The sequence below is a fragment of the Eretmochelys imbricata genome, chromosome 18 (genome assembly GCF_965152235.1).
Source record: "Eretmochelys imbricata isolate rEreImb1 chromosome 18, rEreImb1.hap1, whole genome shotgun sequence".
NCBI classification, from domain to species: domain Eukaryota; kingdom Metazoa; phylum Chordata; order Testudines; family Cheloniidae; genus Eretmochelys; species Eretmochelys imbricata.
The window spans coordinates 6704126-6730916 of NC_135589.1; the positions used below are offsets into that span (position 1 = coordinate 6704126).

A 26791-nucleotide genomic window follows, 5' to 3' on the forward strand; every position below is an offset into this window, starting at 1 on the left:
CCCAATATTGATGTGCATATACTTCAGCATATAAAGTACTATGGGGACAAGTCTTAGAGTAAAATATTTCAAAGCATCTAAGTGACTTGGGAGCCTGGGTCCCATTTTCCCAGTACCTAAGTCACTTAGGTGCTTTTGAACATTTTACCCTCAGTCATTAGAATAAGTTTTACTGTATGTGCTGGACATAGGCATTAGATAGGGACGCTCCCCTCCATCACTCCTAAGGGATCAGGGGGGATGCAAGGGCAAAAAAGAGGGCTGGGGCCCCCTCCAAGATAACACTGGTGGAAGCCGCTGAGGTCCTAAATCTGAGCCTGTAAGCAAGCAAACAGAGCAGCTCCCAAGGACATTCTCAGCTGTTTTATTGCCCAGGACACACACATCTGTTCTGGATTCTTTTTTTAAAACATGCCTGAGGACATTTCAGTTCCTTCTGGAAAGGCAGAGAAGCAGCCTAATGTTGCCCTTGGAGATCAGCACCTCCACCAATGCTGCATCCCTCCTCCCCCGCAACGGCATGCAATGCATTGCACATGCTTTCTGTCCGAGAGGCAACTGAGTCAGGCTGACCTTTATGCACAAATAGCCGTGTGGACAGCTGGAAGGTATTCACAGCCTTTCTCAGTCCTGCTGCGGCTTGCAGAAGCTTTTGCTTCAACGCATGGCATCATACTGCTGAATTAGGTTCTGCCCAAAAGATGCAGAGGCTTTGCACTGCAATATCTTTTCCTCCCACAGGCTGGATGTTTTGTTGGCATAACCTTCCAGAGGAGAGGATGATTGTACTGGCCACCCCTGAGAGCACGCAGAGAGAGTGAGACTGCAGATTCAGCTGCGTGGGGTGGGGGCTGCTGAAAGGGGGTGTCAGACAAGGGATCTAAGGAGGAGTGTAGAACCTAACCATGTTCAGGAGGCTTTTAGGTGGAGTTTGTAGGATGCTAGTCGCCATCTGCTAGTACATTGGCGTAATTGCATTCAGCTGCCTTTCATCAGGTTTTGGGGAGAGTTGAGGAGATGGTCCCAGGATGATGGAGATGAAAAGGAGCTTTTTGTAGGTGGCCAGGTTGAGGTATTGTTCCAGTAAGAATGCTTGCTTTCTAATGCTGCTGGGGGCAGTATAATGTTGTACATTTAAGTGTTGGAGGCCCTAGGGTCCTTGCATAGGAGTCTTTTTATGATGTAAATCTAAATAAATAAAATAAACCTAATGAGTTGCTCTGCAGTCACAAGCCACAGTAACAAATACAGCTTGAAAAGTGCCTGGCATTTACCTTTGGGAGCTCCTGCGAAAGGGAATGGGCCAAGTTCATCCCTAGTGTAACTTGACTGATTTAAGGGGAGTTGCACTAGAGAGTTTTTCAGCCCATTATGTCTAATCTGCATACCAGAAGTTCAGGTGAGTCCGGTGAAACAACAGCAGGAGGCACAGAAGTGCCTTCAAATTGGGTTCTGTCCCCTGCACTTACAGCAGATGAACTCCACTCCCCCAGTTGTATGTAACACTACACCAGCCTTCTTAGAGCCCAGTGCTGGGAGTGGCTGAGTGACCAGTTCCCCTTTGGCTTCAGCTCCCAGTGAAGTCATTCAGCACCTTGGCACGATGAGGACAGGCCCTAAACGCCTTCCCTCCCCACACCCTAACCTGGATCCCAAGCGCTGGTAGAATTCAGCTTTGTTACCACTATTTGAATTAGTTAATTTTAAACCACTCTTCAAAGGGCTCATTTGAAACCTTGCCACCACTATACCATTGTCAGAGGGAAGTGGAGTAAATATAAGCTCCCTAGCTTTTATAGGTTATCTGTCCAGGAAACTGAAGGATTAGTGGTTTGTAGAATGTTACAGTGTGACAATTGCCCTCTTGGCTGACACAGTGGGACTGAACCACAGACCAACCTCTGGAGTTTAAATCCAGCTACTGTAGCTCGCGCTTCGCAGCTCTATAGCGGAGGACTGTGACAATTCATATTGTGTGTGTGGACCAGCACAGAGGAGGACCAAGAACATCAGACTAAAATGGACCTCCTGGGTCATCACAAGCAACTTCACCATATATTCCCTGTGGCACATACTCACCAGTGGCTTACACCACTATTTTCAAGATACTGCATAACTGTGTGGCACTGGGGTAATGTAATCTGTATTCTCCGACCAAAGGTGAACAGTAGCTGCCACTGAAATCAATGAGAATTAAGCCTATCCTACAGCAGGGGGAGAGAATCAGGCCCTTTGTGACTTAAAAAGTGGTGTCTCAACAAGTGATATTGGCATCTTTCCCCCCATATTTTTGCTCCAAAATTTTGACTGTTGTTCAGACTCAAAGGAGAGTGGATCCTCAGAACTCCAGTCAAGTTGCACCTTCCAAGCAAAAGCCTCAAACTATTGTACATACGAAATTAAGCTTCACAACACCCCTGCAAGGCAGATAAGCAGTAAAGAACCCGATCCAAAGCCTGTTTAAGTCCATGAGAGCTTTGGGAGTCTCTCAATTTGCTTCAATCATGCTCCTGTAGAGAGAGTACCATGTGCTTGATTATCACCAGATGTTTGAAGAGTGCGTACAGATATAGATGCAGCCTGGCAACACTAGGTCACCAGGTCTTTGATCTGTACTGACTGGCTATTTATCCCTGAGGATAGGGAACATATTGCCCTAGGAACACCATCTGGCCTGAGACCTGGCTATTTGAGATTAAAGGGGGTGACATCTCTCCCCATTGCATACTGCTGCAGTTGGGATCAGCAAAGGTGCAGCCTCTTGGATATAAGAGAGCAGGGCATTTTCCAAGAGGAGCCTTCACCCTTTGGCTACACTACAAAATTAAGTCAAATTTATAGAAGTTGATTTTTTAGAAATCAATTTTATACAGTCAATTGTGTGCGTCCCCACTTAAGACCATTAAGAAAGAAAGAAGTAGCCAGACTATGTTAACCTTGAGGGAAGGTTGCAAGGCCCTTCTTTATCCAGCCTTTTGGAGAGGGGATAGAAACTAGCAGTTTGTGGTAAGAGAGGTTTGGTAGTACTCACTCACCCTGGGTGACCCTCCCAGATGGGTCAGGGCAGGGTGTTGCAACTATCTTCAGCTCCAGCACTTCCCGCAGGCTACCAGCCTCCGGCCAGGTTCAGGCAAAACTGAATAATTCTTCTGCGCTGTCTTTTATCTGCTTACAAAGCATATCTCAGGGCTCCCTCCCACAGGGGCCTGCTCTGCCCCCTATGAGCCTCCCTCTATAGGAAAGTCATGCCCTCTCTGCAGTTTCCCCTAGATCTCACCCATTTTTGCAGTAGCCAGTCCTGTCCCTATAGCTTTGCTTAGTCTACCTGGCCCAGACCTTTCTCAAAGGAGAGGAACAAACTCCCTCACCTGAGCTCCCTCAGGCTACTTATCAGGCCTAGCTCTGTCTCTTCTGGTTAGGAGGCCATTAGTTAATCAGGTACAGCACCTCACTAACTGGGGTTTTATCTCTTACCTTGCCCATGATGGGGGATAAGCTCCATCACAGGCAGGACTGATTGGGTTGATTTAATCTACGGTTAATAATTTTTTGGGTTTGAGGTGAGGAGCAGCTGCCAATTCAATCTTTTTGATGTGGCTAATTAACTAATGACCAAGGCAGATAGGCCCAGATTTTTTATATGCCTAAAACCATTCAAATTCTGGGTTTTAGAGACTAGGGCAGGGTCCTTGTGTGGACACTAAAAGGAATTAGATAACTAGCAGGGATTACTGTTTTATGCAGTGTAGTTGAAGCGAGTCAGTCCCCAGGATATGAGAGAGATAAGGTGGGGGAGGTCACATCTTTTAACGCTGGTCCAATAAAAGACACGACCCCCCCGCACCTTGTCTCTCTAAGGGTTACTACTAGCAAACAAACGCTAGGATTAGTAGAAGTCAAGGTTGCAGCAGGACACACTTCATCCACTCAAAACTTTCTGAATCAGAATCCTTTCCATGCCATCAATGTCACTTAGGCCACAAACAAGGCTCCACATGAGTACTGACCTTGCTGTGTTTCTATAAATTCCCTGTTTTCTGAGGATATGTTGTTAGCCCATCACTGAAATCCAGTCTGGGCTGCTTTTCGTCTGCTTGCTGCCCTTTGACCTCTCTGGCATAGGGAGTCCTCCCAGGAATTCAAACGCCCGCTGGCATAATCTGAGCGTCATTGGAACACAGAAGCCTGCCCATCGCATCAAGGGGTACTCCCCAGGGATTGGCCCAAAATCTTGAAAGAATGGAAGTGAGTGAAGAGGAAAGACTTGTGCCTTCGTGCCCACTTTCACTTTGGGTACAATGCTATCGATAGCATACTCCAGCACTCCATCAGGCTTTCCTGTCCATCACCAACAGATACCCAAAAGCAACACATCCGCCAGCTCCCTTGTAACGATGCTGGTTCTGGTGGGACTCAACTGAGAGTGCCAATTCAGGACAAACAGCTAAAAGCAGGGTAGTTACAGCCCAAGGCTGGGGTTTTTCCACCCTAAGGCAAACCAAACCAGCCAGACAGAGCAGACTTTGGTCTCACCCCACTGGCTAACCACAAGTCACACAAGCAATTCTCTTAGACATTCCAGTTTCCCAGTATCCCCACCAGTGCCACTCGTTACGGGGACAAATGGTTATGAAAACCGATACACCAGTAAAAGAAAAAAAGGTTCTCTCGATCCCAAAGGACCAAGCACAGACCCAGGTCAATATACAAATCAGATCTTACCCACAAATCATGCTGTTGCCAATCCTTTAGAATCTAAAATCTAAAGGTTTATTCATACAAGGAAAAAGATACAGAGGAGAGCTAAAATTGGTTAAATGGAATCAATTATATACAGGAATGGCAAAGTTCTTAGTTCAGGCTTGCAGCAGTGATGGAATAAACTGCAGGCTCAAATCCAGTCTCTGGAGAACACCCACAGCTGGGATGGGTCTTTCAGTCCTTGGTTCAAAGCTTAGGTCCCTCCAGAGGTAAGAAGCAGGATTGAAGACCAGATGGAGGAGCTGCAGCAGCTTTTTATAGTCTCTTGCCATGTGGTCTCTCTTTCTTTGTCCCAAGGACAAGCTGCCCATCCCATGGCCTGGAAACACCTCAGAGTTCTGTCCATAGGCAGGTCTCTGCATGCCTTGCTGAGTCCCAAGGCCTGTCTGCCTTCTCTCAATGGGTCAGCTGTGTAGCTCATGGTCCTTAATGGGCCATCAAGCCAGCTAGGCTGAGCTGACACCAGCTTGTCTGGGGTGTCACCCAGAAGCATAGCACAAGTTTGAACTACAGACAGTATAGAGCCAATATTCATAACTTCAACTACAAAAATGATACACACATATAGACAGGATAATCAACAAACCATAACCTTGTCTTAGACACCTCATTTGGCCCCCTTTATATGATTTGGTGCCACTACAGGACGTTGGTTGCAACGATGATCTATACGGTCCCAGATTATGTCAATAACGTCACATCCCTGTAACACAAAACTTTAACAGTGACATCATATGCTTTTATATCCCTTCTATCAACCGATCAGCCCAGCTGATGCACTTAGGAAGCTATTGTGCTTTACCATTGCTGAAGTTTTGCCTGAGAGTGCAAACCAGGGAATTTAGGGAGGCAGATGGGAGTTTGGCCACCTCTGCTCCTACAAAATGCCTTGGCAACTTCAACAGCCCCAAGGAGCCAGGACTTTGGAGTTACATCTCACCAATCGCACCACCGCAACTCTTAGGACTATCCTGGGGCATTAGTTCAACATTAACATACAGGAAAGGCGCCCGCCATCTATTAAATTGTCAGTCCCATTTTGCAGCACCAAGGTGCTTCTTGGATGCCTCTTATGCAAGTATTGGCCGAGCCCAAACCTGCCTACGTTGTGAGAGCTGATGGGTACCACAGGATAGGGTGGTGCGACTACTGGCAAACCAAAGGTTTCTGTCATTCCCAGCGCTGGTAATACCTATATTAGAGAGTGAGACAAAGGAGGTCTTTGCAATATGTTGCTGTGCTCTCAAGAAAGCAGCAGCTGCTGGAGGCAGTATTCATATAAGAGCAATTTGTTGGCTAAGGTGTTAACCATCAACAGAGCTCTGGAGATAATCTGCTTCTGTGGACTTTACAATGGTCTCTGTGGGCTCCGTCCAAGTTTGTTCTTCTTGATTTCTACAGCAGGCAAGGTCACTGCACACTCCTTTGCCACTTGAGCTAATGGCGTAACTGTTAGCAGAAGTAGGTTGTCATCCTCTATGGGGACCGGCACTAGAGGGAGATGGAACAATTTGCCAGTGAGTCTCACAGGAAGTTGCTGACAGCAGAGGAATGGTGAGACTCCAGCATCTTGGATTTCATTCTCGGCTCTAGAGAGGAGTGCACTCTGGTGGGCACAGACTCTTCTGCCCATTCCCCACAAGCTTGACCCCTTCTGCCACAACCCCTTCAACCTGTCCCTGTCCCAGTCCTGTCTGCTCCCCACCCCTAACTCCTGGTCCAGCCCCATTCTCTTCACCAAGCCAGTCCCAGTCTCCGCTCCTCAGGCTTTTCATCCTATTCCCAGACCTCTTGCCTGGAAAGTCCTAGTCTTACACCCCATCCTCATCTCCCTCACACTGTTACGAATTACACCTGAGAGGACACGCACACAACTGCTGCGAACTATACCTTGTAGGACACGCACACAAATGCTACAAATTACACCTGGTAGGACACGCACACAAATGCTGCGAATTATACCTGGTAGGACACGCACACCAATGCTGCGAATTATACCTGATAGGTCAAGCACAGTTCAAATCTAGGCTGAGGCACAGAAACAAAGTCCACAACTGCAGAGTTCCCAAAAGACACTAGGTTTATTACTCTCGAGCGTGGTGCCCCCCTGCTAGCCAGGAGGGGACCCTGAATACAGATTATACAAAGGTTATATACTTTTTAGCAAAGCATGTTGCCCTCGTGCATCAGAAACCTTAGCCAATAAACAAACCCTTGTCTTATCTACCACCTATCCCTGCTTGGTGCATTCCTCGTGCTATACCAGTATGTTAATTACACAGCATGGTCCTAAAGCCATGCATCAGTAACCTTTTTTATCAGGATGGGAGGCCTCACATCAAGGCCAAGAGATAGGGAGTTAGAGACTGACAAAAACCAGATCCTGGGAGTCAAGGCAGGCTGGAGAAAAGGAGGAGGATTTTCAAAGGGATTCAGTATCTAAGGATCGCTCCTCCTGGTGTATGATGTGCTGGCATTTAAACAATGGTGGGCCCCAAACCAAAATGGAGTCACATGTGCTAACTTTTCCTTAACAACACCCAGCCCCCCACTATGCCCAGCTCCCAGCCCAGTCTCCTTCCCGAGCCATTACCAGTTGTTCACATCCTAAGTTCCCTGTCTCCACTCTCCTTGCCCATCCTATCCCAGTTTCCCCGTGCCTGGCTCATTGTCCGATCTATCTCCCTCCCCTCACAGCCTGCTTTTCACCCACTACCCCCATCACCAAAGTCTCCATCCCCACTGGCTCCTTGGTCCATCTCTTTGCCCAGCCAGTCCCAGTTCTCCTCCTACTCCCCGGGTCCTTGTCAGATTTATCTCCCCTCCCGACATGGTGACAGGTGTGTTCATGGGGCTGCCTGCCTGTTGTTACTTTGGGGACAGGTGTGTTCAGGGGCCTGCTGCCTGTGGCTTGGGGGGGAAGGACAGGTGTGTTCATGGGCTGGGGGGATGACGACAGGTGTGTTCATGGGCCGGTTGCCTGTGGATGCGGGAGTTGGGGGGACAGGTGTGTTCATGGGCCAGGGGGTGTGTGACTGGTATGTTCATGGGCCAGCTGCCTGTGGCTGGGGACAGGTGTGTCCATCGCCCGGCTGCCCGCGGATGGGGGGTCGGGGGGGGCAGGTGTGTCCATGGGTTGGGGGCCGGGGGGGGCAGGTGTGTCCACGCCTCAACTCACTCAGCCAGGCGGCTGGCTGTGCAGTGCGCATGTCCGTGGGGCTGCAGGAGCGCGCACGTGCAGAAAGGGGGCCGAGGTCGGCTCACGGCGCGCATGTGCTGAGGCTGCGGCCGCGCCGATCGCTGGCGCGGGCAGGGCGCATGCGCGGGGGCGGGCTGGCCTGGCGGCGGCGGCGGACACTTAAAATGGAAGATGAGGAGGTCGCTGAGAGCTGGGAGGAGGCGGCTGACAGCGGGGTGAGGAAGGGCCCCGGCTCGGGCCCAGCCGCGCGCGCGGGGGAGCGCGGGCGAGGCCGCGCGGCTTGGCCAGGGGGCCCCGCCTGGGTGGTCTCCGCCGGGCGGCAGCGAAGAGCCCGGGCCCCTGAGCGCCTGCTAGGCCTCTTAAAGGGACCGTGTCCCCATTCCTGCTGGGGTCTGTCTGCCTCGCCCCCGCCCGGCCCGGCGGGACAGGCAGCTGCTGGCCCGCGTGGGTCCACGGGGGCAGGATTGTGTCTCCGGCTGGCCGGGCCCCAGCTCTCCTTGGGGGGCTGGGTCGGGTCTGGGGCTTGGGGCTGGACTCGCACGTGCCTCTCACTGCGTTTAAACTCCATCGCTCCCCCCTCCCCCCAAGAAATGTGTCTGGATTATGTGGCGATGAATGGGGGCCTCTGGGCGAGATCTTCATCGCAGGCTGAATAATAGAGTTCTGGCTGTGGCTTAGAGTCAGGATTTCCTACCTCCAAAGGTAGCTTGAAACAAAGCAACCACAGGGAAGGTGCTGAAAGTTTTGCAGCTCACTCGCCCGCTCTCGTGAAAGATTCAAATGAAATCTCGCTTTAGAGAGACGCAGTGAGACTTGCAAAGTGTCGTGATGTTGGGTGGGCTCTGGCTCATCACCTGCTGCGGGTGATGTGGCTGGTAAGGTAATTGGTACTTGATTCTGTCAAACGTGCAACATTAAATTCATTAACTAAAGAGCTGGTATCTCTAACCAGAGGCTGACAAGAAGCATGATTCCTCTCTATACTTTTTTTTTTAAGACAAGAATGTGCCTGCTTTTAGTATTACCAAGTATTCCCTTTGTTTCACTTCAAATATCAATCACCCATTTTTGATCTTCAATAGCCAGATCAATAACTTACATATCTATTGTGTTTTTCATTCTGAAGAATCCCAAAGTTGTGTTACATACAGCACCACTGAAATGCGGTCATCATTTGAGTGGTAGTGTAGGTGGGTAACCTGTATGGTGCACACAGCTGCATGGTGAGGGAAGGGGAATTAGTATTCTTGTGAGATGTGCCCTAGCATCTTCCCTTTTCAGAGAGTGGACAAGCTAAATAACAGTAAGCTTTTAAAGTGTGAGAAGATAGAATTTGGTCTTGGACAATGTCTCTCTACTTCCTTGTTTACACTTATTAATTCATTTCTCACTATCATTATTTGGGTAAAACTGTTTTTTTTCTCTGTGAAAGGATGTTGGGTTACAATTTGTTTGAAAGCCATTAAGCTAAATAAGCCAGGAGTGGAGTGATAGTGTTTGCCAGTGAAACAATTATGCAGTCTGTCAGTGCTGTGATCATCATTGCTATTAGAATTTGTCTAGAACATTGGTGTTAATTCCCCATCTCGTTAAAATGTTCCATGAAGGTACATAACTTGTCTGGAGGGCTGTTGATGATTCTGGCCAAGACCAATGACTTGAAGGAATGTAGGAATTCTAGGCTTCCACCCACTTTCCCTCTGTGTCGTCTGTCCCCCCCCACCCCCAGTCTATACCCTTAGTAGTTGTTTCTAAACTTCTCTTACAGGAAAATCTCATCTCAAGTGGTGGTCCTCCTTAAAGTGTTTTCCCAGTGGGTCCAACAGGGGGAAACTGCTGTAATCCTCAGTGCAGTAGTATTCATACTGCTCAATGGAGAGCAGACTGACCACATGGTGCTTAACTCCTCCATACTTGCAGCTGCTTCTACAGTTGTCCAGTCTCTTGATGCCTGTAACAGCAGTTGGAAGAAGGAGCAAACCTAGCTACCTCCTATAGAGGCTGCTGCTACATAGGAGAGGAAACAGGAGCTACCCTCAGATTGGAGATGCCAGCCACCAGTTGGAGACTCTAGGAGCTGACAGTGAGACCAGGGCCACCAGTGGTGGAGAGAGATCCCACAGGAAAAGAGGAACAGGATACATACAGGGAGTGGTGGGGGAGATGAGATGAGATGGTAAAAGCAGACAGTGTGACTCTTCACAAAGGATAAAACACTTGCCATTCTAAAGACAGCTATAGATAGACATGCTTACTCTACATGTAAACTGTTGTAACTGCTATAAGGCTGTAAAATTTGAGAGCTGCCTTAGTGGAATCACTCTGCTACTAGAACCATGAGGGAACAGCTATCTGCAAGAGCCCATGAACTGACCTGATCATCCGTTGCTGATAGGTCATTGTTTCTCCTCTCTCTCTCCTTCACCGAAACTTTGTTCGGCGTAGAGCAACCCCAATGACTACGACATGTAGAGCTTACCCAGTGGAGCACAACTGCTTGTCAATTTCCATCTGGAGAAGCACTATGGGCAGGTGAAGCAAAACAGGTTAAGTACTTAACTGTAGGTAGTTCATATTCTACGATGGCATGTAAGACAGGGGTGGGTTTGGAAAAATGTGTAAGCCATTCTGTAAATGGTATTCCTTTAAAAATGTATGCGTAAATATTAAAATATCTCAGTTGTTTAAATAGGAACTCCTGAGTAGTGTAGGCCTGAAATTTGGGCTTAGTTTTTTTAAAAAACAAACCCTCTTTTTTTATTTAGAAAAAAAAAACAACCCTGAAAAATAATAGAAATCTTTCTTTGTGGGTTTTAAGACTTCATATGAAAAGTTTCACTTGAATTTATACATTGCAGCATTGCTCTTAGTGCATGAGAGCTAGATAGTTACACGGATTATTCTAGTCATTTGTGAAGATGAATATGGTGCAAAAAATAAACTGTGAAAAGTAAATGTCTTTTTAAACATATGATCAGTGTAAGGTATTAGTAACCAGCAAAAAAAAAATAAAATAAACATGACTTTTAATTTGATAGTGTCCCTATGGACAATTTAATGAATACCTACCTGTTAATTATACCTTTACAAAAGATTGACTCATTAGTTGGTACTCTGTCAGTTGGGCAATATAGAACTTGTAGACTTATTTGCATATATATTTTATTTTTATCTCCTAAGTAATAATAAATGTGTGTGGGGAAAATGATGTATGAAGGATTTTTAAAGAATTGGGCTTTTGTATTCCCTTTTGCTGCAGCTTGTCCCGAAAGTTGTGTCTTGTCTGATACTCTTAAAATATCAGGAATATCTAGTCTGGTATTCCCTGGTTTTGCTGGAGGAATTCCTAGATGTCTGAAAACATGTACTGTGTGCTCTCACAGCTGAACTGAAAGAATGAGTTAGTGAAACTTCAGAAAGTTGTTTGTTGCCCAGGAGTCAGAGTTTCAAACACGCTGTCTGGAAATGGCCTTTCCCTCTCAATTCTTGTGACGTCTTGTCATCAGAAGGTATGTCTGCACCGCAGTGTGTAGACCTACCCAAAGTAGCTTTAATCTTGGGCACCAACAGCAATGCAGCTGTAGCAGCGTCAGGCTAGCTGCCTTAATACAAGCCTGCCAGGGAGTCTGGGCACGTGCTCATGCTGCTATGGCTTCACTGGTATTGGTACCTTAGCTAGGTAGATTAAAGGTAGCTTGGGTGTGTCTACATGTGCTGCAATCATACTGCCAATGGCAGTGTAAATATACCCAGAGTTTTCCCGGGCAGACAAGACTTTAATTTCTTACGTCAAGGAAAACAGAAAAAAAACTTTTAGGCAAATCAGGCATAAATCCAACTCTTTTCTTTGCTGGTCACCTTTAAACTAATAAAAATCAAGAATTTGAGAATTAAAAGAGAGATCAATTTAAATCTCGATTCTGAATCTTGTTGCAAGTAACACCTAAGATGACTATAACAGAGCGACTAGAGTAAACACATGTATTTCAGTTGGTTTACTTTGTGCATTTCTGTCTAAGGCCCCCATTCCTGTAGTATCTGAACAATCACAATGTTTAATGTAGTTATCCTCATAACACACCCAGGAGGTAGGGAAAATACTGCTTGTTCCCATCTTACAGATGGGGAAACTGAGCCATGGAAAGATGTAGTGACTTGTCCACGGTCTGTGGCAGAGCAGGGAATCAAATGCACATCTTCCCCCAAGTCCAAGCCTAGCATCCTAACCACTAACATAACTTAAGTGTCCTGTTTGTGAGAGTTCCTCTGTACAGCTATAGGGAGTAACATTTTTCAAAAGTAATTGTAAAATAACAAAAATTAGCTGAGGGCCTAAAGGTAGGTGTAGCACCTGGAACCATTTTTAATCTGTTTTTTGAATCTGAATAGACTTCAAGCTGGAGACTACTTCAAGGCTAGAATGTCCGCCTTATAAGTTTATGGGGAGTATGGAGAAAAGGGGTCATTTGGAGCCAATGGTATGTCAGCCTGAGCTCTAATTTGCCTGCTTTATGTTGGTTTGATCAACTGTTCATCAATGGTATTTTGCAAATTATGCACTATATCAGTACCTCAAGACAGAAATAGGTTTGTATTGATACAGCGTTAGCTTGTTTTCACCCAGCCAGAAGTCTCCCAGAGTATACTGTTCATTTACTAATCTGAGTGAAGGTAACTGCAGCTGTAAGTTGGGCCTGACTAATGGTTATTTATAAAATCCTGATGATCTCTTTGGCCGTCGTCTTTGAAGACCAGTACAGCAACAAATATGTTCCTCCAGCTTCAGAGTTCATGAGCCAAATACTCTGACAGATGCTGTATGGAATTTAACCTTTCATTTTTTACTCTTCAGTACAATGTTGGTGTTTAAAAGTACAGGGCAGAAGGAAAGCCTGCGTGTCTATAAAAATAATCCGTGCATAACATTTAGTTAGGATACATGGTATACCAGACATACAATTTAGCATCTTTTACTAGAACTCACCACTATTACTTGAACTTGGTAGGAAGGAAAAGCTGCCATTGCTTACAGGCTAGAAGGAGTTGGCGCGCCTGTGTTTCTGTTCATAAACAGAGATGTTAGTGACAATAGTATTCTTCACCGCTTTCGCCGTTGATGTAATTCTGATCTTTACGTAAAACTGACTCTGTACTGAAAGCCAAATTCCAATTACTTGGTACAGACCTGCAGTGAAGCGACTGATTCCAATTTGTCCTTTTAAAAATAGCTGTTGAATCTTCATATAAAAGACAGAAACGTTGATGTAACCCTTTCGGTGCGTCTTACCAACAGCCATTTCCAGTACGGCTGTGCTGCTCTTTCCCCAAGGTGTTATGTCACTGTTACCTGCAAAGAAACTGATAGTAACCTAAGGATAGTTTTTTGTTCTTTGGAAACTTGTTTCCATTCTCAAACTGTGGCTTCAAATTTAACAACTTAATAAGCCAACTTATTGGTAACATCTCTTATGGAAGCAGTGGGAGGGATAAATTCAGATTTGCTCAACCATCTCGTATCATAGTAGTACTGTTCAGCTGATGGTGCTGTGGCTTCTTCTTCCAAGGAGTAGTGCTAAAATATTAATTCTAATGGCTCTTTGTGGAAGCTTAAAACTGAGCCTGGTGTAGTTCAAAGTCTAAGTTTAAATTGACTTTGAACCCTGGCCACTTGGCTAGGATGCATCTTGCACCCTGGTGTGCTATGGGGAGCAGACAGTTTAGTTTTTCTAAATTCTTAGCAGCCAGGTGATATATAAGAGCGATTGAGCAGAGTAGTGATTGTACTTCTGATCTGCACTTTTATTGTCTGTGCATTTGCTGTGTGTTCTACCGTTCACTCGTGGGTCTCGTAGCACTGTGAAATGGGTTAGCAGAGGCATGTAAGTAGCAGTCAGAGCTCAAGTCTTCTGACTCCCAATTCCTTGCTTCAGCCACTAAATCACGCTGCCTCCCTATATTAATATGGAATTTACTTTAGGATCTTTCCCAGCCTGTTGCAGTAAACTCTAATTGACCTGAAATGTGATCAAAGCACAACAGCTAAGGGGAAATGTTATTTCAGAGTTATGGAGTCTGACCCTGTGACTGCTAATCAGCATTGTCCTCTTGTCATAAAAGAATTATCCATTGAATTCAGTGGAACACAATGGGATTTTAATGTGTGAACAAAGAATCATACAAATATGGCTTCAGGGTAAAGTTGAAGGCTGAGGATGTTGACGAGGTTTAAAATGTATGAGGTACAAGGATGAGTTTTGATTTCAAGGATTACAAAGGAATTTGTGAAATACTATTTAAAGGCTTTTATATCCCATCAAAATATTTAGCTGTTCTGAAGCCGCAGAACACAAGTTTGTAAGTCACTGCTTAGGATTTAATGTAGTCTTGCAGAACAACTGTGGTACTTGCTGTTTCCCAGTTGTCTAACTGCACAGGTTGCTGCTAAGAATTGGCTACCTTCAGAAAACCTAAGCCCCAGTGAAGCTGAAAATAGTCTTGACTGAGAACCTTGCACTGACTACAAACTACAGCCAGGATTTAATGGGAGTACCCTAGAAAATTAATTATTGTTCCATTAATTAATGAAACATTTCTGAGAAGAGAAATTAATGGGGAAACAAACTAGACATATCTTAGAATTAGTTGTATCTAATGCCTTTTGTACTCAAGCATATCCCAAAGCATCTTATGAAGCAATGAGTTGGATATTAGTGGTTGAATGGCTGCATTATGCACTCAGCAATGGCTCATGCAACCTTGAACATTTTAAAACCTGTTCTCACTAAGTAAGGGAATACTAGCCAGGCCCTCAGAGTTATCCCCCTACGCTTCATAAAATGCTGTAGGAGCTTTAACTGCATCCTTACAAATAAGAAGAAAGGACCTTGTTTAACATGGGAATTGGTCCTGCTTCGAGCAGGGGGTTGGACTAGATGACCTTCAGGGGTCCCTTCCAACCCTGATATTCTATGATTACTGCTGAAGGATTCAACTCCTAAAGCCCAATCCCACTCAGTTTATTCACTCTCAAATGGGATTACTCAAGTGAGTAAAGTGAGCAGGATTTAGGGGGGTTTTTTTGTGTTCAGCGGTAATTTGTACAAAGTACAGAAAGGGGCATGGCTGCTGTTCAGAATCATAACTTCCAAACTTCCAAACATAACTTCTCTCCTTGGTGGCCATTACAGCCTGCTCCACCACACATTTTCTCTTGATTTTCCACAAAATAACTCCAATCTTGTGTTTTCAGTTCACTAGACTTCTTCCCTTACTGGTCCTTAAAGTGACAGAAAATGCTGTTCAAGCTTATTCTTAAAGAGCAACTTAAAAAAAAAGATTCTCTTTCAGAAAGTGAATCGTTTTATGAGAATATTGCCTGGATTTTTTCTGTTCCCTTGTTCATTCTCAGCAAGGGAGAAATTGACTATGCAGGAGAAATAGTAGGACAGTAATACGCAATTCACAAAGTAAACTAACTGGAAAAAAAAAATAGATAACTGTTTACTTTCAGTTCCAGTAACCTTGGGCATTAACTTTGTTTTTTCAGACATAAATGAGACTCCTCTATTTTAGCACTAATAGCACTAATTTTAACATTAAAAAAAAATATAGCCTATGCAGGAGACATAGGAGAAATACCAGTACATCTGAAGTGTAAACATTGTCCATATATAGAAAAATCTTGAGAAATAAGGCAAATTATCACTATTTGCACATTTCCAGAAATTCTGCCACTGGGGAACTTCAGGGAATTTCCTTCACTCGCTATTTTAGTCTTGTGGGAACAGGAGAACTAGGTGGGGACTCCACCTCAAATTTGGCTATTCGTGATACGCTAATTCTTGCTCTTCTCCCTTTCCACCCCTTCCCCACAAATTGGAGAACCATGCCTACCTGGTGTGGCGTCTAGCTCTGTACTGAACTGTGGATGCAGACTCCAACCAAAAGATGTCTGGAATGTGCATCTCTGGGTTGCCTTGGAGATGGATGCCCTTCATCTACATGTTCTAATGCATGCTGCAGAACACTAGTCCTCTATTAATGGAATTCTCAACCAGGATAAGTGACTATAGACAGTGATTGTGGTAGGTTTGCCTTTTGTTCTTGGTGGATGCGACAGATTACTTTTTGTTAGGTCTTGATATTTATAGTATTTGTCTCTAATGCAGATGGATGGAGATTTTGATATTAAAGACCTACTTCATGATAAATATATAGCTTCTGTTAGCCCCCGTCCACAACAGGCTTTTAATATCAAAGGATAAGCAAAACACTGTGCTTTCTGTTGGATTCTCTTGAGTCTTAAAAAATGACTGAGATAAAAACAGCATATAGGAATTCTTTTACTAAATTTAGTAATCTATTCATAGATCCCTTTGCAGGGGAAAAAGGGGGATGTAAAATGGACTTTCTTAGCTATTGTTAATGTAAACCTGGTATATAGGAAATTGTGAAGAGGAGGTATCCTCCCATAACAGAATCCAATAATCTCAAAAGAAACATAGCTCTCATGCAGTGTGACCAACCCAACTAATGAGTGTGTGCGCTGCATGATATTTTCTAATAGTAAGTCTGATTGTCTCTCCTGTAAGCTCGTGCCTTTCAGTTGCTGTAGTGCTTCTGGCACTCAAGAGTCATAAATCAGACCCTAATTTTAACATGTTATCTGCATAGCTCAGTGACACAGTGCAGCATGTGAGGATAGTAGCTGAAGTTGGTTGAGAATCAACTGACAAAAACAGGACTGCTGGGAGCCCCTAAAGTGATCTTGTTTCAGTTTCAAAGTGTTGAGACCAAAGTTTGTGAGGTGCATCAACTTTTCAAGCCCTAAATGCATGCAATGTTATGGACTGCTAGACGTGTGGAAGAGAGGTCACTAATATCCCAAATTTTTTTGCTGACCCGTTAAGGGACACTGTAAGGTGGCAACATAATTTGAATAGGTAACATTCTGCAAACTGTAACTTGACTTTTCTTACCATGAGTGCAAAATATAGCAACACCTAATAAAAAAACAATCTCAAATAGAGCTCAAGAGTGTGAGGTAACAATGTTTGTTTCAAGAGAAAATATATGATTAATACAGTATCTCTGCATAAATACACATGAATTACAAAATGTCTTGGTAAACCTCTTGGTGGGCGCTAGCCACGGGAGTTTTAAACATAATTGGAAGCTCTCAATTGTCTGTTGCTGTTCATAGTGGGTGTCTGACTGGCGTTAGAACCCCAACATGGGTGGCGGTCAGGATTATTTGGATCATGGGTGTAACAAGGAAACCTTCTTTGGGAGAGGGTGTGAGGGTGGTAACAGTAGGGAAAAGCTGATTCTGTGCTGCCATATCATGCTTTAGAAGTGGACCAGTGAGGAGTCCTGAAATTGACCAAGGAATTACACTGCAAGGAGTCATGAGAAGGAAAGAAATAGAACACAGTAATAGGAGGGATGGTGGGAGAGAGCAGCTCTATATAGGTTCTTCTACTGTGTTCAGTTCTGTTGTACTAAATCTTGATGTAATGAAAATATATGGTAGAACCACTTAAGCTGAGTACAACTGTATATAGTCCACTGACTATGACTTTTGGTAGGCTACAATGCCAGCTATTTGTGAGGACACTTTGGAATCTTATAGTCTATTTTGTTAAGACATTTGGCATGTGATTTCTGTGACCAACCATTTCAAATCTGAGTTAGAGCAACTGCTATGCCTCCAAATCATAGGGGTTTGTTAAATGACTATGCATGCCATGTTGACTAAGCAAGACTAATCAGTTGCTGAAGATCCAGAGTACTCAGCTGGACCATAGATGTGTGTGCACCTTTCCTCCAATACACTCATTCCCTTTGCAGTGTCATCCTTTGTGGATTACCCCAGGCATTCTTAGTCTAAAAGGGCACCCTGACAAAACTGATAGATTATTTTGAAACGGAAAAATGGGGGTCTTGCCTGTCCAATGGGAAGATTGTTGAGATGTATTATTGTTTCCTATTTCTCATGTGGTATCTTCCCCACACACAAAAATTGCTCCCACTTGGATTCATGTGACCAACTGACTGAGGACTTGGGTGGCACAAGAAGGATAAGATGGTGTGGGGTCGCTGCTGACATGGGCTATTAGGAAGAACTGCGTGGGCTGGATCTAGAAGCTGCCATCTGGTAGTACTTTTACCAATTTCAGCATAGTCACTTGAGCTTTTGGCTACAGGTTTCTCAGGCTGGTGGCCCTAGAACCACACAACCAATAGTAAAACCATACTTATATAGAACCAAGTAGGATTGTCAGTGACTTAGCATTTGCATCCCTTCCCTGTTCTTAGTATAGTGGGGAATTGCTATGCAAACCACATGTAGCTGAATGGATGGCAGTAGGCCACATAGCTTCCAACCTGATAATGGCTCGTGATGGCCATGCAGACAGCCTCTCTCCTTAGGAGCAAGCTTTCACTATGGTTCTGGTTATGAGTTGAGTTCATATAATAGCTTTGTAAGCTAGCAAAGGGCGGAGGACAGCAAGCTGAGCCAGCGGTATACACTTCCTTGAGCCCTGCTAGTTACCACCTGCATGACTGAATCAAGGAGCAGCAGCTACCCCAGTGGTCTGTTCCAGTGTAACTGTACCAGAGACACTCAGGTATATTTTCCTTTTCCTCTTCCTCAATGGAGTGTATAATATGTGAAACTGTTTAATGTTACTCTGATTGTTAAACAGTCACATTTCACCCCAGAGGAAGCTTCAGTGGTCGCTTAAGTGCTTGGGGAATCCTTGGGATCAAAGGTGCTGTTCTGATGAGATGAACTGCCACTCTATCACCATGAAACTTTTTAAAAAGCCATTAGTATGGGTCCCAAACTATCTTTAATGCTTTGCTGTTCTCCTACTGCTAATACCAACGAATACAGGGAAATGTACATGACCCTTTCATATAAGGGTTTGTATTTTTTTTTTCAGATTGGTATCTTTCTGTGTGTGATTTGCAAGCAAGTAAGAGTATTGTTGTAATGGAAAAAGTGAGACTAAAGAAATTACAAGTGTCCTCAAGTAGAATCTGTAAATTCTCTATAAAAGGGGAGAGGTTTCACACTGTGTTTCTCATATCCCTTACAGGAAATAGATAGACGGTTGGAAAAGAAACTGAAGATTACACAAAAGGAAAGGTAATGGTGATCTGTTGGTCTGAAACACCCTTGTTCTAAGCTCCCCTGCCTGGAGTTGGACACTTGCAGGTTCAGAGAGTTGGCACAGGAGGGTAAATTGCATTAGATACCCACTAAATTTGATGTAACTAACCTCCAATTTGAGCTAAGAAATGGGGAGCTTGTATTATGTAATATGTCACTTTGTGGCACCTCTAATCCATAGCAGTGTAGCTGAAAGATCATTGGGGATAATTTGATCCCTGAAGTAGCGTATTCAAGAGCAGATATAGCCACGCCTATAGGGAAGCCATTTAAAAAACAAACAAAAAACCAAAACTGAAATAGAATGAAGAAATTGGTGAAAGCCAAGTAACACCTTCATGTACCAACTCTTTTTTGACCTGCTGTGCTCTGTCAGTGAGACTTTTGTGCCTGTATTCTGGCTTGGGTGGGTTACATCATCCTGTGCTGCCACAAACCTATCACTACTGGTTCTGTGGATGAAGGGAAAGCAGTGGACGTATTGTTTCTTGACTTTAGCAAAGCTTTTGACACTGTCTCCCACAGTATTCTTGCCAGCAAGTTAAGGAAGTATGGGCTGGATGAATGCACTATAAGGTGGGTAGAAAGTTGGCTAGATTGTCGGGTTCAACAGGTTGTGATCAATGGCTCCATGTCTAGATGGCAGCCGGTATCAAGTGGAGTGCCCCAAGGTTCGGTCCTGGGGCTGGTTTTGTTCAATATCTTCATAAATGATCTGGAGGGTGGTGTGGATTGCACTCTCAGCAAATTTGCGGATGATACTAAACTAGGAGGAGTGGTAGATACGCTGGAGGGCAGGAATAGGATACAGAGGGACCTAGACAAATTGGAGGATTGGGCCAAAAGAAATCTGAGGTTCAACAAGGATAAGTGCAGGGTCCTGCACTTAGGACGGAAGAATCCAATGCACCGCTACAGACTAGGGACTGAATGGCTAGGCAGCAGTTCTGCGGAAAAGGACCTAAGGGTGACAGTGGACGAGAAGCTGGATATGAGTCAACAGTGTGCCCTTGTTGCCAAGAAGGCCAATGGCATTTTGGGATGTATAAGTAGGGGCACAGCCAGCAGATCGAGGGATATGATCGTTCCCCTCTATTTGACATTGGTGAGGCCTCATCTGGAGTACTGTGTCCAGTTTTGGGCCCCACACTACAAGAAGGATGTGGATAAATTGGAGAGAGTCCAGCGAAGGGCAACAAAAATGATTAGGGGTCTGGAACACATGACTTATGAGGAGAGGCTGAGGGAACTGGGATTGTTTCATCTGCAGAAGAGAAGAATGAGGGGGGATTTGATAGCTGCTTTCAACTACCTGAGAGGTGGTTCCAAAGAGGATGGTTCTAGACTATTCTCAGTGGTAGAAGATGACAGGACAAGGAGTAATGGTTTCAAGTTGCAGTGGGGGAGGTTTAGGTTGGATATTAGGAAAAACTTTGTCACTAGGAGGGTGGTGAAACACTGGCATGTGTTACCTAGGGAGGTGGTAGAATCTCCTTCCTTAGAAGTTTATAAGGTCAGGCTTGACAAAGCCCTGGCTGGGATGATTTAATTGGGGATTGGTCCTGCTTTGAGCAGGGGGTTGGACTAGATGGCCTCCTGAGGTCCCTTCCAATCCTGATATTCTATGATTCTATGACTTGTCACTGTTCTCAGTGATGTGAATTGGGTTTCTATCTTCCTGCTTGCTCTACCTCCCCTCCCCACCTCTCTTTCTCCCCCCCAAACCAAAAAAAAAAAAAAAAAATCTAAACTTCTGATGAGTGTCAGTCTTTGGTTCAGTTTTCTGGTGGCTCAATAAGGGCAAATGCCTAAGCTAACAGAATTGTTTTGTTGTGATTTTAGGTGGGAGAGGGACTGTACCAAAAGTCTGAAGTGGGGTTGTGGGGACATAATTCCAGAAAGGAAGGTGGGTGGAGCTGGAGAGAGAATATCAAATGCTGATGCATGCTGTAGGAAATCCTGAGATGACTTAAGTATATTTTCCTTCCTACATGTTCAAATGTAGGTGCTATGGGTTTTTTTAGCACTCAGGAATGGGCCACATGCCTCACAAAACTATAGAATACTTCCTGCCTCAAAGAATTTACAAGCTAACTTGGGACACCCCAACTCAGAAACTTTGGGCTTTTAATTTTTAAGATTGAAACTGGTAACAAAAAACTCTAATTCATCATCCCACCCAGTTGAAAGTGAGATTCTCTGGTCCGTGTCCTAGCACCCCTCCTTTTCTTCTTCCCCCACCCCCCCTTTTCTTTTTTTTTAAAGGAGAGGAACCAAAGCACCAGGTCTATCTTCTGCCCTTCCACACGTTTGACTTGAGTGGGCAAATCTCAAATAAGGATGCTCTCTACTACAGTATCTGAGTTGCAACTATAACAAGGTCTTTAATTGTTGCAAGACACCTCCTAGTCATGAAGACGGTATCCGTCTGGTAGGGCTCCCGCTCCCAGCAGTTAACGCTTTCTGTCAGTGGGATATAGATACTAATTAAATGTTTGTGTCTTTTCTTAAACAGCAGAAAATCAAAATCTCCTCCTAAAGTGCCGATTGTCATTCAGGACGACAGCCTTCCCTCAGGTCCTCCTCCACAGATCAGGATCTTAAAGAGGCCCACAACTAACGGTGTGCTTAGTAACCCCAACTCTGTGAGCAGACCAGCTTTTCCAGTAAAGTCTCTGGCACAGAGAGAAGCAGAATACGCAGAAGCCAGAAAACGAATTCTGGGCAGCGCAAGCCCAGAAGAGGAACAGGAGAAACCCATTCTAGACAGGTGAGAATGGCTGGGGCTTAATGGCAATTCTAGCCGCATCCCTGAACTAACCCCTGTAGGAAGTCCTTCAGCAAATGCCATCCTACAGATGATAGTCCTCCAGAGGGAAGAGGAGCCAGGCTGATACCTAATATGTCACATACCTAAAGCCCACGGAGAGGTGGGCGCATGGTGTTAGCAAATGTGACATGGTATAGCTCAAATGCATAGAAATGAAAGCAAATGCTTATTGGAAGCAAAGGTGTTTAGATACAGATTGTGGGCTTTTAAACACCTTCATCGAGGACAAAACCTTCTCTGACATAACCAGGGGACTAGGCAGCAGGAGCAGGTTGACTCTGCAAGGAAGGACTTGCCATGTTTCATACAAATGTCTTTAATAGTAAAACAAAAGGATTAGAAATAATTCTGCACAGATCAGTGTCTGTCTGTCTACACAGGGAGCATAACCTTTCAACAAAATGTGACTGTTTCCCCAAGCAAGGGGGCTACCGAGTTGAGAGTCTTGTCTGTGACTATCAAGCTGAGCTGGCTAGCCTCACTCAAATGGTGTGGAACAAGCTGAATTTACATCCCCCCCCACAGCCATGCTGCTTTATCACTGATTGGAGATTAGAAAGGGACAGACCAGTTGCTCCAGAGGCACTTTCCCACCCCATATTGCATGTTCTGCCCTGCCTTCTGATCGACATCTAATTGGCTCTGTAGTCCTTTCCCAGTGTATTCTCCAACTAAACATAACCTTGGAGGGGGGGATCAACTTAAACTGGAGTCCTGTTTGAACAGACCAGCAGCCACTCTTTCCAAAGACCAAAGGACTTCAGTTTAAAAAAAGAAAAGGTGTGCGTGGGGTGGGAAAAGGTGCATCACTGGAATGGCTTTCTGACAAAAGACAGAAATGATAAATGTTCCTAAAGAACATCAGTGAACAAAGGGGTTGGTAACAAAACCAGAGCAGGATGATTCCGCTCGGGTAGGGTAGGAACTTGGACTTTGAAGTTACCTGAGTTTTGGCTGCTGAAGAGCAGGGCTTGGGGAAATGGAGCACTAGTCAATTCTCAATTGCCTGTGAGATCCTGCAGAGTACAGCAGCACTTTCACCATGGCGGTGACTTTCCACTGATGGACTCTTCCCCATCTTAGTTGGAATTGCATGGGGGAGGTAGACGTATTTCTTCTTTTTAAGACTGATTTCTTTCCTGCAGGCCAACAAGGATCTCCCAGCCAGAAGATTCCAGGCAGCCCAATAATGTGATACGGCAACCACTGGGTCCTGATGGTTCACAAGGCTTCAAACAACGCAGATAGATATGGGCAAGAGATCACGCTGTCAAAAGCAGGGTCACTGCCACGGGTTGCACTGCCGTGGTGGACAAATGGACTTGAGCAGAGGGAACTACCTGGTTTACTTGCACTGTGATCCCTTTGCTCTGCCCACTGTGACCTTGAACCCCATGCACTGTGACCCCCTGCTCCACCCACTGTGATTGGCACACCGACGAGGGCTGTCCCAAGTCACTGTAAAAGGAAGGGGGGTACGTTAAGGACTCTGAACAGGTGCAGAGTCGTGTGTGCCACTTCAGTTGAAGCTAGCGCCAGCAATAATGTTTATCATACTCATTAGCCTGGGATTTAAAAGAGGAATGGGAAGCCTCCCCACATGTGCATGTTGTCTCTCTCACTTCTGAGCGAGTTCTGTTTCAAAGGATCTTTGTTTTTTGTTTGTAAATCAGATCAACTTTAAACCAAGTGCATGGGAAGGGTTTTAACTGTTTAGTTTGTTTTAATTGAGAGAGGTAGTTGATAGTGTTCTAAAAAAGGAGTTTCTAGGAATTTCCACAATATAATGGCTAGGATTTGGCAAGCTTAGCTTCTCGTTCTGTATCTCCACTGCTGCCAAGCAAATGGAAGGGGACTTCCAGGTACCTGGGCTTTCTAATTGCCTTGGCCCCAGAAGCCAGTGGAGTCCAGTGGCCTAGTTCGCTTACTGCACCTGTCATAAGCTTGGCTAGTTTTCTGCTGGCTTGAGGAAAAACTTAGTAATACATTTCTTGTATTTGGGGAGAAGGGAATGTCGACAGATCCCATGGAGACACCTGCTGCTTCCAGCAGAGAAAGCAGGGTGAAGGAACAGGGCTCTGTTGCATCTAGGTTTACAAGCTAGGAATAGACTAGTTCAATACTGTACTGGTCCACTCCGGTTAGTGCATGGTAACGAGCCTGGCTCTGTGCAGCATGTGCTTGTTGGAAGGCTGACGTATGGCAGGAGGCTGGGCAACCACTGCTCCAAAGGTTTGAACCCTAAGTGGCTTGTGATGGACCGATGGCTTATGGTACAATTCCAGTGCTGTACTTGATGCATTTACTTCTAGAAATCATAGACATCGGGAACAAACCATGTTCAATAAAGTTTGGAAAAAAAATCCCTGTTTTCATGCATTGGTGGTAACAAATGGCTTTCTGCTAAGCTCTGTCCTCTAGCCCCCAAAAAAGAAAGGGGTCTGAGGAAGGGGTCCTGGCCATGGAAGAGAATTTTAAGGTACCACCAAATCAGCTGTTGCAAGCTGTCAAATATAGCTACTCCATTGCTTCTCCTGTGCCCTATACTATTGTGTTGCATTGTCTAACTGTATATTAGACAACAAGGAAGCTGATCAACTCTTAATATTAATTGTCTCAAGGGATTAGATGAACACTAAAGCTTCCTTCTGCTGGGGCAACAAGAATGTATCTTGTATGCTGGAAAGACTCCAGTAGTAGAGATGTCTCAGCATGTTGATAGGACCTGTTACTGTAGACAGCATGTGTGGCATAGAAACAGATGATCTTTCTGTGACAGCAGCCAGAGGCCAAGAAGGATTTAGATCATCCCTTCACCTAAAAGGACCGTGGGCTAGTCTGCTTCACTGTGTTTCCAGAAGCTGCCTTTCCACACAGTTGGTTTTTTGGAGGATGTATTCTGTACAGGTGCAATATGACATGGGCCACTGTTTGTGCTTAATAGGTTGAATATTGGGCACCTGAACCCATCTTCTTTTGCCTGAAAGGAAGCAGCTGTACAGAACCTCTGCCTAAAGTGAGTTGTATGGGAGATTCCCATACAGTAAACCAAGATGTGTACAGAAATACAGCAAACAACTGGTAAAATAAACTACCTGTGTACAAAAGATGAAATCTACTAGAACGTTGATCTTTTAACTGAATTTCTTTTCTGTCCTGCCCTCCTGCGATTCCCTAAATCAAGTGAGCCCTTGGAATGCTTGTTAAAGGATTATAATTTTTTTTTTTACGCTGCTGTAATCAGAGAGGTGGGCACAGGTGTACAGATGTCCCATTAGGCCTGCAGTTGGGCTCAAGTCCTTGTGGTTTTATAAGACTGTAATCTGATGTTTACCTAACTTCCTCTCAGGTAGGGCTTGGAATGTGCTGCATGAGCACCTGTACAAGCCACCAGCAGCTGCTTTACAGGAAACATCTTTCCCTCATGGCAGCAAGGAGAAACTGATGGGAAGAGTAGCTGGATGGGGGAGGGTAGAAGAGAAGAGGATGGGGAAAGACATTTGCGATAACTGTGTAGTCACCACGCCTTTCCTTAATCAATAATTAAAATAGCTATTACTTTGGCTGGCCAGCTGCTGGCAAAAGCCTCCTGATGTAGCTTCTGATATCTTGCCAATGTTAGGACAACAGTATCCCTTTTCTGCCACCTGGTACCTGTATATCAGGGGTCTGACATCCTTGCTAGCTGCTCATAGGACAAAATCAGGTCCTCCAGCATCAACCTCACATAACTAATATAAGATTATGTGGGGGGAGCTAACCAGAGCACCCCTCTCCAGCTTATTCATCCTTATAGCGTGGTCAGTCAGGATGCTTCCAACCTGCAGGCGGGGGGGGGGCAACGTTCCTGGAGAAACCTGCCACTAGGCCCCCTCTTCCAGGTAGACAGTAGGTCAGTGATCCTGTCCAGAAATCAGTGTTGGGATAAGTCAAAGGCCCTGTTTGCAGAGGGGCTAGAGCTCTTGTTCTAATACATGTTTATAGGGTTTTTTGTGTGTGTTCTTAGGGGCACTTTATGGTTATCTGTGTGTGTGTGTGTGTGTGTATGCGTGTGCACGCGTGTGTGTATTCAGGTGGTAAGTGCAAAGCTGTGTGCCTCTGCTACAGGACACACAGCTGTCTGTCTCCCCATGGAAGTGCTCCTAAGTATGCAGAAAAACATTTTATAAATTGTATTTTAAATAAATGTGTTAAACTTTTTAAAATGCCGTTTTATTTTTTCAAACTGTGTGTGCCCTCTTCCTGGAGCGCCCCAGGGCTAAATTGGGCTCTAGAAGCTGCCCCAGGAGTTTACAGTCTAACCTGGAGTGAGAACACATGCAAGAGGCACAACACCGGAAGGGGAGGACAAGGGGTTGTGAATAACTGTTGGCCAAGGGGAGTTTATTCCTGCTGAGAGTGGATTGAAACTACTTGACTCCTATATAGACTCCTTGTTGGGGTTTCTATAATATGCTTTTAATGTACTGGGCAGGTCATTGAAATAGGGTCTCCTCCCATGTATGTGAAAACTACTTGAATTAAAAGGAAAAGGAGTACTTGTGGCACCTTAGAGACTAACCAATTTATAAATAAATTGGTTAGTCTCTAAGGTGCCACAAGTACTCCTTTTCTTTTTGCGAATACAGACTAACACGGCTGTTACTCTGAAACTTGAATTAAAAGGGGTGCTTTCAGAGGGCAGGGGTGGAGGGATGGTTCAGAGAGCTGTCTGCTCTAGGATGCTGGCTCTCCTATTAAGGAGGGGGAAGTAAGCAAGCACTAGAAACTAGCTACTGCTACCTTGCTTACCTAGACAGCTAATCCCAGCAAAGTAACTGGT

The 26791-nt window shown here is 44.9% G+C and overlaps 1 protein-coding gene across 1 annotated transcript; it reads left to right on the plus strand.

Annotated features, from left to right (window-relative positions):
• The first annotated feature begins 8070 nt into the window (after positions 1-8070).
• SZRD1 (SUZ RNA binding domain containing 1) lies at positions 8071-26174 on the plus strand. Its single transcript, XM_077837611.1, has 4 exons — positions 8071-8175; positions 19066-19115; positions 21655-21909; positions 23115-26174. Exons 1-4 carry the CDS (start codon positions 8080-8082, stop codon positions 23215-23217), a joined length of 504 nt encoding a protein of 167 aa, XP_077693737.1. The 5' UTR covers positions 8071-8079; the 3' UTR covers positions 23218-26174.
• The last annotated feature ends 617 nt before the right edge of the window (positions 26175-26791 follow it).

Excerpts from the sequence above, each read along its gene's own strand:
- SZRD1 (XM_077837611.1), top strand. The coding sequence starts at position 8,080 with ATGCGCGGGGGCGGGCTGGCCTGGCGGCGGCGGCGGACACTTAAAATG. Across the intron at positions 19,116-21,654 it reads AAGATTACACAAAAGGAAAG|CAGAAAATCAAAATCTCCTC; the intron begins GTAATGGTGATC and ends TTTCTTAAACAG. Across the intron at positions 21,910-23,114 it reads GAGAAACCCATTCTAGACAG|GCCAACAAGGATCTCCCAGC; the intron begins GTGAGAATGGCT and ends TCTTTCCTGCAG.